The sequence below is a fragment of the Ogataea angusta genome, assembly GCF_019207475.1.
Source record: "Ogataea angusta isolate 61-244 chromosome Unknown 61-244_NODE_7_length_650817_cov_90.064852, whole genome shotgun sequence".
NCBI classification, from domain to species: Eukaryota; Fungi; Ascomycota; class Pichiomycetes; order Pichiales; family Pichiaceae; genus Ogataea; species Ogataea angusta.
The window spans coordinates 294444-309326 of NW_025065221.1; the positions used below are offsets into that span (position 1 = coordinate 294444).

Below are 14883 nucleotides of genomic sequence, written 5' to 3' on the forward strand. Positions count from 1 at the left end.
TTCGTACAAAAAACAAGTTCAAACGTTACACCATGAACACCGGAGCAGGGAACGAGGAGGTTCCTCGCGACGTGCGTCTGTTGCACCTGATTTTTGCCACGCAGGGAATCCAGTCGTACCAGGACCACGTTCCTCTTCAGCTGATGGATTTCGCGTACAGATACACTTGTGGAGTTCTACAAGATGCGGTGCTCTACAACGACCATGCGTACGCGAGTGCCAATGGAGGCACCTCGGCCGGGATGTCGAACGCGCCACTTTCGAACGAGGATATCCGGCTGGCTATTGCTGCTCGCACAAACTACCAATTCAAGCCTGTTCCTCCAAAGAAGCTTCTTTTGAAGCTGGCAGCCGAGAGAAACGAGAAGCCCTTGCCGCCTGTAATGCCTGCGTGGGGTGTGCGCTTGCCTCCGGAGAAATACTGTTTGACGGCCAAAGACTGGGAGTTGGACGAGGAGGAGGATGAGGGGTCCGAAGGAGAGGCCAAGAGACAGAGGACGCAGTGAACGCCTTTCAATTCGGTGGCACCGACATACGGCAGAGTTCCGCGTTTGGCGGTGCTGGTTGCGAGACTGCTACATTTTCGTCTATCAAGGATAAATTGAAACGTCCATAATTAAATATTTTTATTTGTACATTACAAGTGTTATTTTTATGACTTTTGTTACACAGGGCTCGATCCCAGAGTAAGTAGATAACCCGTTCAGCTCTAACTCCAGGGTCGTCGAAAAGACCATTGGCGAGAGTCTGGACGAGAGAACGTCCATTCTCGAGAACATCAGCGACCTGGGTCCCCCAGATATGGTGCATCTGAAGAAGCACAACAGCTCGTCCAGCTCGAAACATCCATTTCTGGGCACGTTTCTATACTACACGGGGGCCGACGTGTCGAATTCTGCCACAATCGCGGCTCTTTTGAACTCGCTAAGCAACATCATTGGCGAAGAGCCCCAAATCTGGTTCGGCAAAGAAAAACACTGGAAAGTGACCGAGGCAACCTACTGCACCTACAATGTGTTCAGCAAGGTCGATGTCCGCGTCACGTGCAAGTTCCCGGGCCAGGTGGAGTCGTACATGATTGACGGGCTGGGGAACAAAGTGAGCGAGACCGACAGACTATGGACTGAGACTTTTGTCAGTGCCGTTGTGCGTGCTTTGATCAGTGCCGACGCGGACGTGGACGACTTCACGTCTGTGGTGGAGATCCGCAAGATCAACCCGTTTCTCAATAAAGAGTGCGCGTCGTTGTTTGTCAAGGGGTTCGAGGAACTGTACAACGAGGGCCCTAAACTCGGCTGTTCCGAAGATCTCCAGGTGCCAACCAGGTGCAACAATTATCTAGTGGACGCGTTCGTGAAGTGCATTCAGCTGACGGGCATGTGGGAGGAAGGAGTTGCAATTCTCAGCAGAATCACACAGGAGGACCACACGGCTTCGTATTTGATCGCCAAACTGTATCTGCTCAACAACCAGGAAATAAAAGCCGTCAAGGTGATGTACGATACCATCAAGCTCAACCCGCTGGATGGCGAGATGCTCACTCTGCAGGCCCAATACTGCCTGAACAAGAAAAAGCTGGACCTGGCTCTTCCTATTGCCATCAAGGCGGTCAACAGCACCCCATCCTACTTCAAGCCGTGGTCGGTCCTGGTGGAGACATACATTCAAAAAGGAGACTATGAAAAGGCGCTGCTCACACTGAACTCGTGTCCTATGGTCACCCACAAAGACAAGTTCGTGCTGAAGAGAGTCAACAATCCGCAGTCGGAAGATCTGCATCTTCCTCTTCCAATGGACGTTACCCTTCCCAATGTGACCAGCCTGAGCTCTCTGGACATTGCTGCCGAGCACGAGAAGGTCGACCACAACCTGTTGAATCTGGCTGCGGCCAACCTGAAATCGACTTTCGCCAAGGCGTACAAGCTGCTGACAGATATCGTCTTGGAGACGGGCTGGGAGTCGCTTCTGAAGTACCGCACCAAGGTGTTTGTGATGGAGGACGAGTTCAAGAAGGAGAACGCACAGCCAAGCCTGGACAGCAGCTCGGGCTCGTCAGAGGCCGCGAACGGGTCTGCCGGGTCCCAGTTCAAAAAGAAGCGTCTTTGCGAAAGATGGCTCGACAATCTATTCATGCTTCTGTACGAAGACTTGAGAACTTACACGATGTATCGTGCGCAGGTGATGCATTTCGAGGCCCAGCAGCTGGACCTGGAGAAAACGACGCTGGAATGGGAGCTTCTAGGACTTGTCTCGGAGCGGCTGGGCCACCAGAGAGAGGCTGCTCAGTGCTACGAGAGGGGCCTCGGGCTGCGGTTTGCTGTGCGCAGCTCCAAAAAATTACTAGACTACTACACCGAGCAGAAGAAGAAGACGGCAAACGTGGAGGCGCTCAACAAGCTGAATGACCAGATTCTGGACCTGGTGGTCAATCTGACCGTCTGGTTCCACAGATGGTACTGCTCGTTCTCTCCGAAGCTGATTCTAGGGCTGGCCGGTCTGATCAACGAGGTGGGGCGCACAAAGGTGGAGAACGAGATCAAGGTCAAGTACAAGAACAACCGCGGCGTGTACGATCTTGTCCGCGACAATATCCTGTATCTGGAGGAATACGGGCTGATCGAGAACGATTGAAAAATGGCCACCTCACACCGAAGGGTGAAAATAAAGGTTTGTTGTTATATTTAATAAATAGACACAAATGGTGAGTAATTCATGTTCCCAACACTAACCCCAGGTGACAATTGGCAACGCGCATGACGATCTGATTCACGACGCCGTCCTGGACTACTACGGGAAGAGACTGGCCACGTGTTCGTCGGACAAGACGATCAAGATCTTTGAGGTCGACGGCGAGAACCACAAGCTCGTGGAGACGCTCAAGGGTCACGACGGGCCGGTCTGGCAGGTCGCGTGGGCCCACCCGAAATTCGGCGTGATACTGGCCTCCTGCTCGTACGACGGCAAGGCTCTCATCTGGAAAGAAGAGAACGGAGTGTGGTCGAACATCGCAGAGCACGGTGTGCACCAAGCCTCCGTGAACAGCGTTTCGTGGGCGCCAAGCGAGTACGGCGCGGTGCTGCTGTGCACCTCCAGTGACGGCAAGGCCTCTGTGGTGGAGTTCATGGAAGACGGATCGCAAAAGACAATGGTGTTCCAGGCACATGCCATCGGAGCTAACGCAGGCTCCTGGGCCCCTCCGCACAAGGACAACATCAAGGAAAGACGACTCGTGACCGGTGGATGCGACAACCTAGTCAAGATCTGGAAACTCGACCCGCAAGTCAATAATTACGTCGAGGAGGCCGTGCTCGCAGGCCACACAGACTGGGTCAGAGACGTGGCCTGGTCGTCGTCCCTGCTCTCCAAGTCATACATTGCATCTGCCTCGCAGGATAGAACCGTTCTGATATGGACCAACGACACAGTCGGCGGCAAGTCGCCATGGAAAAAACAGCTCCTGACGGAGGAAAAGTTCCCTGACGTGTGCTGGAGAGCCAGCTGGTCGCTCAGCGGAAACGTGCTCGCCATCAGTGGCGGCGACAACAAGGTGACGCTATGGAAGGAGAACTTGTCGGGAAAATGGGAGTCTGCTGGTGAAGCCGATCAGTAATCTTACATACTATTTAACATGCTATAAAAGTATCACCCGGAACCTCACGTTTGGCTCGTCTCCAGGCTCGTCGTCGGGCTCTCCCGGCCGCCGTTGGCGCAGAAGACGCCATCGGTTCAGCATGACTAGCAGGAAGATCGATGCAAACGCGATAAGAAAGAAAATGTCGGCGTTGCCGTTCTCAAAAGTGCTCTCGAAAATGAAGTTCGGGTCTGGCCCGGCACTGTTGGGCCCGTTTGCCAGCTGCTCCTGTGCAGAGGTCTCGCGTCTCTCGTTTCTGAGTCTCGTGTACATCTGCACCCAATCGTCCCACGTTCTGCTCGTCGACTGTTCAACGTCTGCGTCTTCAGCGGTTTTCTCGCCGTACCACCAGATCTTCAGCCAGAGACGCAGAAGAGACAGCTGCGCAGCCAACGACGGTTTCTGATTTATCTCAAACATCTGGTCGTAGTACCTTTTGGCCAGATGGAAGTCCTGGCTCAGTCCAATGCCCATTTCGTACATGTAGCCGAGGTTGAATCTGGCCTGAAGACTTCCCTTTGCTGCAGCGGAGAGGTAGTACGAAAACGCCGTGTTGTAGTCCGGCTCCACAGCATACTCTGCGTCCTCTGCCGACTTTCCGATCTGTGAGTTTTTGAGCCCGTTGTAGTAGATATCCCCAAGAAAAACTCCCGCGTCCAGATTTTGTTGCTGGTGCGCGCGTCTGTAGTAATTCAGCGAGCTTTGGAACCGCTCGAACGGAACCCTGGGAGGCTCCTCGAGATACCCGACAGGCGAATAGAGCAGGAACGCTGTGGACGACTGTGCCGGCTCGAATCCCTGCTCTGCAGCCATGGCGTATCCAATAAGGGCCTGTTCATGATTTCTGTTCAGCAGCTGGTGGAACGCCCATTGCAAGTCGCAGACGACCGGCTCCATGTGCTCCACAAAAGCCTTGTAGAACACTATGATTCCCTCTTCTTTGCCCGGCTCGTACTGGAGCTCCTTCAACTGTGCCGCCTGGTACTTGGCCTCCGGGACGTTTCTGTACGCTGCGGTAATGAGCTGGCCCATTCCGGACTCGAAGTCGCTTCTTATGAGGATTTTGGCTCGATGGTACAGAGCCCTGGCGGACGCGTAACGCGCAGAGTTGTAGAGCTCGAACGCTTGTGCGCGATGCTCTTCGTCGTCCATCAATTCGTACAGAAGTCCGAGATCGACGCTCGCTTCCGCGGAGTTGGCCAGTTTCACGCCCCTCTCCAGCCACACTCTGGCCTTCTCCAGGTCCATTTCCGTGCCTTCGCCTCTGAGGTACATGTGGCCTAGATCCGAACAACACTGGCCAACACTCTGGATCAGAGTCCGCGAAACTGAAAGTTTCCGGTCGATTTTACCGTCTAGCACGTCCTGGACAGGTCTCAGCTGGATTCCGCGAGTTGCGCATTCTTGGGCTATCTCAAAGGCTGTGTTGTAGTCGCGCGGTCTCCAGTAGTTGCCGTCGTAGTAGTGGCGCACGGACCGCGCCTTGTCTTTGTAGGAAGCGGACTGGAAATCGACGTCTGTGAAGTCCTCATACTCAATCACCTCTTTCAATGTTGAAGGAACAACGGGTGTTGTTTCGCTCGCTCCTGAGCCATACAGGCCCCCCTGAAGGTCGTAGATGCGGAAATTGAAGTGATCGATGTTAGGTCCGCCAATTGGCCCGTTCTTGATAAACTCAAAGCATTCGTGCGCAACCATGCCGTAGTAGTACAGAGCCAGCATCAGGTTCTGCTCCACGGAGATGCCCTTGTAGTATCTATATGCCAATGCCATTGCCGCGCGGATCTCGCCCTGGTCGGCGGCGATCTGGTAATGGAGCAGCGCTTTACCCTGGTCCATGTCCAGCTTGCCAAAAAGACCCGTTGCGTAGATGAAGCCCAGCAGGTAGTTTGAGGTCGCGTTGGGCGCCAGCTGGACCATTTTCTGGTGGTAATGGAGTGTCTGTGTTGCGTTCGTTGGCAGCGAGTAGTTGCCAAATAGGTTGATTTGGGCCAGCAGATAGGTAGCGTCGGTGTCGTTGTGTTCGTCGGCCAGGCGGTGCAGGGAATCCAGGGCATGCAATTGTCGTTCGGAGAGCTTGGAGTTCCAGTATTTTTTCTTTATGTTGTCTGCCTCGTCGTAGTAGTCCACGTCGAGAGCCAGGTGGACCTGGTCGTCTTGTGCAGGTTTATAATCGGTAAGGAACCACAAGCTTTCTCGGAGCGCCGGCTCCTCCTCTTTGAAGATGGCTATGCTTTCCGCGACCGATAGCAGCTGTTCGCCTGCCTTGGCTGTATTGGAAAAAAGCCAGCCTGCTATAGCGAAACGGAGCCAGTTCATTAACAAAGGCAATAATTAAACGAAAAATAAAGCACGATTTTTATTTTGGTTCCGGGGCGTGGATTTATGGGGTCTGTGTTTTGTCCCTGCTACGAGCCTCCGGGCGCCGCCGAGAAGGTCCCGCTGACCCTGCACGATCCGAGTCTGCGACACCCGATAGAAGAGCTGTATTTCTGCCATACCTGCCGCAGCATCAAATGCTACCGTTGTGTCGATCTGGAACACGGGCCCAAGTTTTGTCCGTCCTGTTGGCGGTCCTTTGACCACGAGGCGCGGTACTGTCAACGCCATTGCTTCAGGTGTCCGTCGTGCCGCTCACGACTTCGCGTGAAGGCAGACAGCAACGACGAGGACACAAAAATCAGCAAGAGCTTTCGATTCAATTGTGCCAACTGTAAATGGACCTACACCACAGGCAAGCTCACCAAGCCGCAGCCGTTGTACGAAATCATTAGGGAGAGAAGCAAAACGGTGCTGGAGCGCCGCTTTAGCGAGCTCAAGACGTATTATGAGAACCTCTACGAGACACTTCATATTAGCGAAGCACGGCATCGAAAGCGTTTGGTTGGGAGATTCTCGTCGCTGGAACTCGCGCATGTAGTGGAGCATCGCAAATTACCCGAAATCGGGGTAATCAGAGAACAGACGGTTGAACAGCCCGAGCTCCCGCTGTTTCAGGAACTATGCTGTAAATCGAGCGTGCGGTGCAAGAGCTGTCGCAACGTTTTGGTGCAACCGAGTTCCGAGCCTTCGTCGAGCTCTTTTGAGACGCTGTCCATGGCCATAAGCAGACTGCCGGTTCTTGAGTGCATTGGTTCGACTTTGGTGATCACGAATCCGAGCAAGGAGTCGATGGAAGTTCAGCTACATCTGATGGATAGCGAGGTTTTGACATTATACGAAACGCGGCTCTATTTGAGTGCTCGTCCAGAGTGCAAGACGCCTGAGGAATATGCAAAATCCATTCCCACTCCGAAACTCACCAACTCGAGAGCGGAAGCTCTATCGCGCACAGAGGAAGGACCGAATTGGAAGATCGTCAAGGCAGAGATTCTGAAAGCCCAGGAGATACCAATATTGCTAACTGCGAAAACAGACACAGCAAGCTTCTCGTGGTGGCAGTTCCTCAGAATTTCTTAAGCTTGGCTCCCACGCATAATACACGCGTCAGACTGATACAGACGGCCCCCAGCAGGCTCAAAGCGGAAGCGTAGGCGATGAACCCGTCTGTGCGTTTGGTGCTAGTGCCGTTGCCCACGATGGCAGCAGCGGCAGGGTTTAGACCGAGCAGCGAAAGCCCGATGACGGCGTACATGGTGGCATAACTGGCTCCGAACTCTTCCTTTTTCACGATCATCGAGCAGCACGTGGGGATCAGGGAGTAGATCCCGCCATAGAACGTGCCGTACAGGATGCTGTAGGTGTACATGGCGCCAGTGCTGCTTTTGAAGGGCATCCAAACGACAAAATTGAAGACTGCAGTAATGACCAAGAGACAAATAATAATGTTATAGCTGCCGAAAAGGACGTCCGCAAGAAGGCCGCTCAGAAGTCTGCCCACAACTGCGCCAATATTGATCACAGTGACAAACAAATATGCCTGGCTCGAGGAAAACCCGTTTTTGATGCACACGAACGAGAAGAGCGACGACGTCACCAGGACCGTTCCTTCGGCAAAGACACAGCCCAGAACGCAGAACAGAAACTTGCGGTCGTCGCGCAGCGCTCTGAAGTTGAGCGACTTGGTGAGGTAGTATATCACCGTGTCCTTTCTGGACATTTTTTCTGTCTCCACGACTCTTCTCTCTTTGACCAGAAAAATGGAGATCAACAGACACAAAAACGCGATCAGAGCGAGCAGTCGCATGGACCAGGCAAACCCAACACTCACGTATGTCTTTCTCAGCATGGTGGGGAATATCAGGCCGCCCACACAGCCGCCGTTGCCGGCAACAGCCATGGCGGTGGCTCTTTTCTTGGCAGGAAAGTACTGCGAGACAGCCCCCATTAGGGGCGACGAGAGAATTCCCGAGGCAATGCCGACGCCGGAAAACGAGAGGATGCTCTGGTACACTTTTGTGCTGTTTGCGAATCCGAGGAGCGAGCCGGTCATCAAAATGGTGCCGACGATAAGCGGCAAGCGAGTCCCGTGTCTGTCGAAATAGGTGCCGCTAAAGATCATGCAGATCTGCAGAAGAGCAGTGTAGATGGAAAAGATCCACGAGACGGTCGTCGTGGACACGCCAGAGAGCTCGTACTCGAGCAATTGGGTCTGGATCACACCGACTGAGTTGGCAAGCCCCCAGACCGGTAGCAGCCCGAAAAAAGAGCCGAGCACGACGAGCCAGCTGCGCGTTTTGTTGTTTTCGTAGTACACCTCGTCCGGGTCGCTGGCCTCGAGGAGGCTGTCCTCGCTGTGGCCCAAATTTCGTGTTTCCAATTCAAACTCCGTGGTCATACCAGTGACTCTTATCGGTGGAAAAATTGCACCCAAAAAGTTTAAATATTTATTGCTTATTAATTCCGTGCAAGACGTATACCACAAATGGAAAACCAAACCAATCATATCGACGCTAATACGATCGCACGACTCTTCCACACGGTCGCGTTCGATGACAAATCCATCAAAATCTCGCACAAGACGCTGCTGCTGGTGTCCGAGTACATCAGGCTGTTCACCAGCGAGGCGATCGTGAGATCGAACGTGGAGCGTTTGGAAGAGGGAAAGCGCGACACCGACCGATACAGGGTCGACGTGGACGAACGCGTGGACGAGAAACAGCAGGACGCCGTGCTGGACACGCGCCATCTGGAGGCGGTGGCCGGACTACTCACGCTGGACTTCTAACGCATCTATTAATTTTAGTGACCGCCCACGTCGTTGGGGTCGATCCGGAATATTTTGTCTGGGTTGAGGATCCGGTTCGGGTCCAGCGCCATCTTGATCTTCCGCATCAGGTCGATCGCGTCCTCGCCGGCCTCCTCTATCAGATAGTCTCTTTTGCCATAGCCGACGCCGTGTTCGCCGGTGACGGTGCCCTCGGCGAGCAGGGCGCGGTCGATCATGCCCTGGACCAGCTTCTTGGTTAGCTCGTACTGGTCTTTTTTGAACAGGATGACGGCATGGTAGTTGCCGTCGCCAACGTGTCCGACGATCGACGCGTTGAGCCCGGCCTTGGAAATCTCGTCCTTGGTCTCCTGCAGCGACTGGCACAGCCGCGAGATCGGCACGGCCACGTCGGTCGTCCAGACCTGGACGTCCTCGTCGATAGTCTGTTTACCGTAATTGATCGTGGACCACAGCGCCACTTTTCTCGCATTCCACAGCTCGAACTTCTCCTCGTCGCTCTCAGCAAACCGGAACGACTTGCGGTTGTGCTGCTTGCAGATCTGCTCCACGGCGCGGGTCACGTGCTGCGTCGACTCCTTGGAGTCGCCGCCCAGCTTGAGCATCAGCGTCGGCAGCTCGTCGTACTTGGAGCTGGTCTCGCCCGAGAAGTTGACGTAGTGCATCATGTTGTCGTCCAGCAGCTCGATCGCGTTTGCCGGGATCGCCCGCTGCACCATCTCTGCCACAGTGTTGGCGGCATCCACCAAAGTAGGGAACGCAACCACCAAAACATTTTCGTAACGGGGTTTCACGTGCAATTTTAATGTGGCTTCAGTCACAATACCCAGAGTTCCCTCGCTGCCGATGAAAAGACCGGTCAGGTTGTAGCCCGCCGACGACTTCTTCGGACGCTTCTTCGTCTTGACAACCGTCCCGTCCGCAAGAACAACCGTCACTCCCACGACGTTTTCTCTCATGGTGCCGTATCTGGCAGCATTGGTACCTGAGCACGATGTTCCGATCATGCCACCAATACACGCGCCAGGCCCCGGATCAGGCCCAAACATCAGGTTGTAGTCCTGCAGGTAGTCTCTGAGGTCCTCCCAGCCAACGGCCGGCTGCACCACGACGTCGAGGTCGTCCTTGTGCAGCTCCAGAATTTTGTTCATGTTTCCCAGATCGATGCAGATACCCTTTCTGGTAGGGATAAACTGGCCCTCCAGCGACGTTCCGCCCGAAAACGGAACCACGGGGACCCTGTGCTTGTGGCACACTTTCAGGATAGCCGAAACCTCCTCGGTGCTTTCCGGATACACAACGGCAACGGGTCTCTGGTCCGGCTCCGCGTGGTGGGTGGAAAAAAAAGTGTCGCTGTGGTCGTCCAAAGTAGTCTTTGTTCTGCTCACTTTGGACGGTCCCAGCACATCCGTCAGCTCCTTGAGGGCGTCCTCTGCGTCCCCGTAGGCTGGCGCAAGCATGTCTCGGAGCTTGCTCGTGGAAGACTGCGGGAACATAAATTCCGGCACATTGCCCCCAACTTTCACAGAAACGTACGCGGCACCGAGGATAGATCCGAGCAGAAACAGGCCGCCCGACCTGAGGAAGCTGGATCTGTCCTTCTTGGGCCCGGCGATCGGGCTGGGCGTCTGGGTTGAGGAATTGAACCGTTTATAGCTCCTCGAAACCTCCCGCACACGCTGTGCACCTCTCTGTCGGAATAAATTCATACTAATATTTTTTCAGGCAACTATGGCTCTTTTATAGAGCAGCGGGATTAATTCAGGACGGGTGCACGTAGCTGCAGATACAGGTTGCATTATATTAATTATGTAACTACATAAAGTCGTCGTCGCCGAGATCGTCGTCGGGCAGGAAATCGTCGTAGTTGTCCTTCTTGAACGAGGACCCGATGTTGACCTGGCCCTTGGCCTTCTTCTTGCCGGCTCCTCCGGTCGAGGTGCCGCCCGTCTTGGCGAGCCGCGCCTGTCTTTCCTCCTTCACTTTCTGTGTGATCATGGCGTTGAGCGTGCTCACCACCTTTCTGGTATTCTCGACACTCATAGGCCCGCACAGGTCTCTGATAAGGTCGATCGCCAGAGACGTGGAGTAATGCAGCTGGGACTTCTTGGCCAGGTCGGTGAGGGCCGGCGAGACCGCCTTTCTGAGTCTCTCGTAGTCCTGCTTGGTCTCGACCTCGAATAAGGGATGCGCACTGATAGGAGTATTCTTGTCCAACTTAGGAGCAGAAGCCTTGGAGGCCTGCTCGGCAGCAAGGGCCTTGGCGCGCGGATGCTCGTTGGCAACGCCAAGACCGCCAAACAGGTCCGCGGCGTTGTTCAGATCAGAGTTCAGCTCTGCTTCCTTCAGCATCTCCTTCTTTGTCTTCTCGTCGACCAGGTCAATATCGAGCAGTTTCTTGTCTGCCGCCTTCTTTTTGCCGGCCTTTGCGGGCTTCGCGGGCTTTGGCGCAGCCTTTGGAGCAGCCTTCTTCTCCTCCTTGGCCTTCTCGTCGCCTGAGTCCATGTCCCAGGAGTCCAAGACGGGCTCGTCGTCCTCGAGCTGGTCTTCCCACGATTCGGAAACTTGAGCGTTGGAAGCGGCGGGATATTCAAAGTCTTCGTCGTCTGGCTGTTAGTCTCAGCACCTCCATTGGCACTTACCCCAAGACATGTGTGTTGATTAGTACGGAAAATTCTTTTTTTCGTCAATCCAGGAATATATCGGTCTGCGTCGATCGTCGTCCATCTAGTGGCAAAAAAGTATTCCAAATACACTAAAACATTTATACACAGCGTCGCTAATGGTACGTGTTTGCGGTAACCCATGTGCACTAACATCCAGTCCAACCCACTAAGACTCATACCTGGCGAAGCGCACAGTTCTCGCGTCAGCGTGACCGCCTTTGGCGAGTCTGCGCCCTCCGCCCCAGGACTGCACGATACCTTGAGATCGGGCGAGGGACCTCTTTCTGTCTCGTCGAAAATCAACAACAGACACCCATTGGAGAGCAGGGTGCAGAATTGGGACACTACTCAGAGAGAACACCAGCTGGAAGCCTATAGGCGTATATTTGGAGCAGCAGACCCAATAAAGAGAGAGATGGAGCTGAAGCTCGTGCAGGACACCGATTTCAGGCCAGCCGTGCTGGGCGGGTCTTCGAACCTGCACAGAGACATCCTTTTGAACAAAGAGACCAGCATCGACTGGGAGGATATTTATTCAGGTAAGTTTGCGCAAACTACGTGTACTAACACCGCCGCAGCCTCGGACAGACCTCCAATGGACTTCCATACCGAGATGGAGAAGAGGTTTGGTATCTGATCTCTGGTCAAGGTACCGCGAGTCTTGCCCCCGTCGTGTGCTTGCAAGGCTCGATCGAAAAAATTCGTCACGGAAAAATTTTTCGACCTATGGAGACGGTATCTTATACACACGTCAAATACACCCATTACGAGTAACTAGAGAATCAAGATGTCGCATTCGATGTATGGAAATTGGTGAGTGAAGAGCTTTTGCAGTAGTCGTGGACAATCCACTAACATGTAGGAACAACCCAAACACATACTCCAAGGAGAACACAGAACATGTTTACAGCATTAACGGTCTGTCAAATCCCAATATTTTGGCTCCCTCGCCTGGCCAGGACGCATTTTCACCGCTGGCCTACAACGTGCTGACCGGAGATCAGACCCAGACCCGGCCAAATGCACCAATTGAGCACCAGATGGCCAGCCTGACAGTGGACGACAGCCATCTGAATACGCAGGATTTTTTGCACCCGTTCGTCGGCCAACAGCAATCTCCCACTGCTGCTCTCAATGCTTTGAAGGCGCAGTTCCAGCAGCCCAAGGTCGATCCTTCTAATATAAAATGGTACTATCTGGACGCATCCAATAATGAGCAGGGCCCGTTTGATTCGGCCCTGATGCAGCAGTGGTATTCTCTTCGATACTTCGACTACGGCCTAAAAATCCGTCGCGAAGAACAGCAGACGTATATGACTCTCGCAGAGTTTATTCAGTCCATAGGAGAGTATCTTGTGCCGTTTTCTGTTCCCTTGGCTCCACTGGTCAACCAGCCTGCTACGGCTCCTGTTTTTCCTTCGTTCCAGGAGGCAAATCACTGGTCGGCCCCTAATGAGCAGAGCCAGTCGGCGTCAGCGTCCCAATCGATGCCAGAGCCAGCAAAGACAGAGGAGGTGGCTGTGCCGAAGGTGGACGCCAGCGACATTGAGAGAATCGTGCGCAAGGCGTCCAGCCTATCTGTTTCAACTAAACCGGAGACTCAGGAAACTGAGCCTATTTCGGCTCCTGTAGCAGTTTCCGCTGCTCCTGCCGAACCAGCTTCCAAATCTGAGGGACTGCCTGCGCCAGAAAAAGCGCCAGAGTCTGGCAAGTCCAAGCCACAGTCCCCAACCACGTGGGCCCCATGGGCTTCCAAGAGCCCAGTGAAGCCAACCAAGACCCTGGCGGAGATCCAGTCGGAAGAGGCCGAGAGACGCAAAAGGGAGGAAAAACAGGCAGAGGCCGCCAGGTCTCTGGCTGCCACGCTGGCTCCAAAGCAGGAGACTCCAAAGCCGGCCGTGGCCCTTCCGTCTGCTGCCGCTTGGGCCAGTGCCGGAACGGTTTCGCAGCCAATTCCTACAATGACGCTGGAAGAGATCCAGAGAGAAGAAGCTGCCAAGTTGCAGGCTGCCAGCTCTGCTACCAAACAGAAATCTGCCGCAGCGTCGTTTGCGGAGGTGACGGCCAGCAGCGGCTGGACCACGGTGAGCAGCAAGAAGACGGCAAAGCCGGCTGTTGCTGCGCCAACAAAGACCAACAAGCCGTCTGCGGTGATTTCGCCGAACGTTCTTCGGTCGGTTTCTGCGCCCGCCGCCACGCCAGCCAAGAAACCCGTTGTTGGTAGCACGGTCGCTTCTCCAAAGCCGCAGCCGGTGACAAACAGCGGCTCGCCAGCAAGAGACTTCTTGGTGTGGTGTCGGACGCAGCTGGGCAACCTGCACAAGGGCATCAACAAAGAGGACATCTTGTCGATCATCATCCAGTTCCCGACGGGAAGCGAGTCGCAGGAAATTATTGCTGACACCATCTACTCCAACTCTGCCACCATGGACGGCAGGAGGTTTGCGAGCGAGTTTATGAAGCGCAAGGCGGAGGTCGAGAAGCTCGTCAAAGCACAGGGAATACACTTCAGCTGGGGCGAGGCTTTAAATGCCAGCGTCCGCGGCCAGGAAGACGACTTCGACATGGCCTTTACCAAGGTGGTGAGCAAGAAAAACAGAAGAAAGAACTAGTCCAGGTAATAGCATGTGATTAGCATAGGTGTAACAAGATTCATTATGTAAGTTATGCGGCGACTTGCTTGAGCCACTGGTGGTCCAGCGACTCTTTCATTGGTTCGAGCGAGTTGAGACGTCTTCTGAGCGCCTCGTTGATGGTGACCTCCTGACACACAGGGAAGAACGTCTGCGCCCATCCCTTTTTGAACGACTCCGCCTCCATCGCCAGCTCGTTCAGCTCGAGCTCCTGCAATTTGCTTTGCAACTTAAAACTCTCGTACACGTCGTCACCGATCGACCCACGTTGGTACAGCACGTTGACGTACTGCTGGATCTCTTTGAGCTTGATCATTCTGCGGATCGCCTCCGCGCCGCGCCGGATCAGCGCCGCCTTCAGCACCTTGTCGTTGACCTTTGGTTCTGTCTGGTTTTTCAGCTGCAAATACATCTCACGCTGGTAGTTGTCCTTGAAGATCGGTTTCATCGACACAAGTTTGCTGAGCTTTTTGCGGCGGTGGGCGACGGAGAACAGCACCAGTGTGGTCAGCAGCACTACCACGTAGACGATCGGGATGTATATGGAGATTGACGAGGGGGCGGGAGACCCAGTTTCTTCCGACATGCTTGGCGAGAGCGTATTTTTTTTCCACTTTTGCCAGCTCGAGCAAAAAAGCGTGTCGGCGCGACGATTGCGACGCCTGCCCTGAGCACTTTTTCGGCGGTTTCCGGTGTACGGCAATAATGCAGCTTGCTTATCATGCATTGTCTTTCGATAGGAAGGTTTCTTTTGCAGCCAATGCGTCCTCGTCAGTTCTTGATTGC

At 54.1% G+C, this 14883-nt stretch overlaps 11 protein-coding genes across 11 annotated transcripts; 7 read left to right on the forward strand and 4 right to left on the reverse strand.

Moving 5' to 3' along the window:
- Positions 1-32: 32 nt before the first annotated feature.
- On the forward strand, positions 33-2631 carry KL928_003600 (uncharacterized protein; the record flags this gene model as incomplete). Its single annotated transcript, XM_043204206.1, has 2 exons — positions 33-502; positions 720-2631. The coding sequence occupies 2 exons, from the start codon at positions 33-35 to the stop codon at positions 2629-2631; spliced, it is 2382 nt and encodes a 793-aa protein (XP_043059042.1).
- A 67-nt stretch (positions 2632-2698) lies between these two features.
- Positions 2699-3610, forward strand: KL928_003601 (uncharacterized protein; the record flags this gene model as incomplete). The annotated part of the gene is made up of 2 exons (XM_043204207.1): positions 2699-2701; positions 2798-3610. 2 exons carry the CDS (start codon positions 2699-2701, stop codon positions 3608-3610), a joined length of 816 nt encoding a protein of 271 aa, XP_043059043.1.
- Positions 3611-3631: 21 nt separating this feature from the next.
- KL928_003602 (uncharacterized protein) lies at positions 3632-5950 on the reverse strand (the record flags this gene model as incomplete). Its single annotated transcript, XM_043204208.1, has 1 exon — positions 3632-5950. One exon carries the CDS (start codon positions 5948-5950, stop codon positions 3632-3634), a length of 2319 nt encoding a protein of 772 aa, XP_043059044.1.
- A 66-nt stretch (positions 5951-6016) lies between these two features.
- KL928_003603 (uncharacterized protein) lies at positions 6017-7090 on the forward strand (the record flags this gene model as incomplete). Its single annotated transcript, XM_043204209.1, has 1 exon — positions 6017-7090. One exon carries the CDS (start codon positions 6017-6019, stop codon positions 7088-7090), a length of 1074 nt encoding a protein of 357 aa, XP_043059045.1.
- Positions 7091-7167: 77 nt separating this feature from the next.
- On the forward strand, positions 7168-7961 carry KL928_003604 (uncharacterized protein; the record flags this gene model as incomplete). Its single annotated transcript, XM_043204210.1, has 2 exons — positions 7168-7179; positions 7248-7961. 2 exons carry the CDS (start codon positions 7168-7170, stop codon positions 7959-7961), a joined length of 726 nt encoding a protein of 241 aa, XP_043059046.1.
- Positions 7962-8495: 534 nt separating this feature from the next.
- KL928_003605 (uncharacterized protein) lies at positions 8496-8798 on the forward strand (the record flags this gene model as incomplete). Its single annotated transcript, XM_043204211.1, has 1 exon — positions 8496-8798. The coding sequence occupies one exon, from the start codon at positions 8496-8498 to the stop codon at positions 8796-8798; it is 303 nt and encodes a 100-aa protein (XP_043059047.1).
- A 14-nt stretch (positions 8799-8812) lies between these two features.
- On the reverse strand, positions 8813-10507 carry KL928_003606 (uncharacterized protein; the record flags this gene model as incomplete). Its single annotated transcript, XM_043204212.1, has 1 exon — positions 8813-10507. The coding sequence occupies one exon, from the start codon at positions 10505-10507 to the stop codon at positions 8813-8815; it is 1695 nt and encodes a 564-aa protein (XP_043059048.1).
- Positions 10508-10613: 106 nt separating this feature from the next.
- Positions 10614-11450, reverse strand: KL928_003607 (uncharacterized protein; the record flags this gene model as incomplete). Its single annotated transcript, XM_043204213.1, has 2 exons — positions 10614-11362; positions 11441-11450. 2 exons carry the CDS (start codon positions 11448-11450, stop codon positions 10614-10616), a joined length of 759 nt encoding a protein of 252 aa, XP_043059049.1.
- A 153-nt stretch (positions 11451-11603) lies between these two features.
- On the forward strand, positions 11604-12101 carry KL928_003608 (uncharacterized protein; the record flags this gene model as incomplete). The annotated part of the gene is made up of 1 exon (XM_043204214.1): positions 11604-12101. One exon carries the CDS (start codon positions 11604-11606, stop codon positions 12099-12101), a length of 498 nt encoding a protein of 165 aa, XP_043059050.1.
- Positions 12102-12251: 150 nt separating this feature from the next.
- On the forward strand, positions 12252-14076 carry KL928_003609 (uncharacterized protein; the record flags this gene model as incomplete). Its single annotated transcript, XM_043204215.1, has 2 exons — positions 12252-12265; positions 12327-14076. The coding sequence occupies 2 exons, from the start codon at positions 12252-12254 to the stop codon at positions 14074-14076; spliced, it is 1764 nt and encodes a 587-aa protein (XP_043059051.1).
- A 52-nt stretch (positions 14077-14128) lies between these two features.
- Positions 14129-14824, reverse strand: KL928_003610 (uncharacterized protein; the record flags this gene model as incomplete). Its single annotated transcript, XM_043204217.1, has 1 exon — positions 14129-14824. One exon carries the CDS (start codon positions 14822-14824, stop codon positions 14129-14131), a length of 696 nt encoding a protein of 231 aa, XP_043059052.1.
- Positions 14825-14883: the final 59 nt, after the last annotated feature.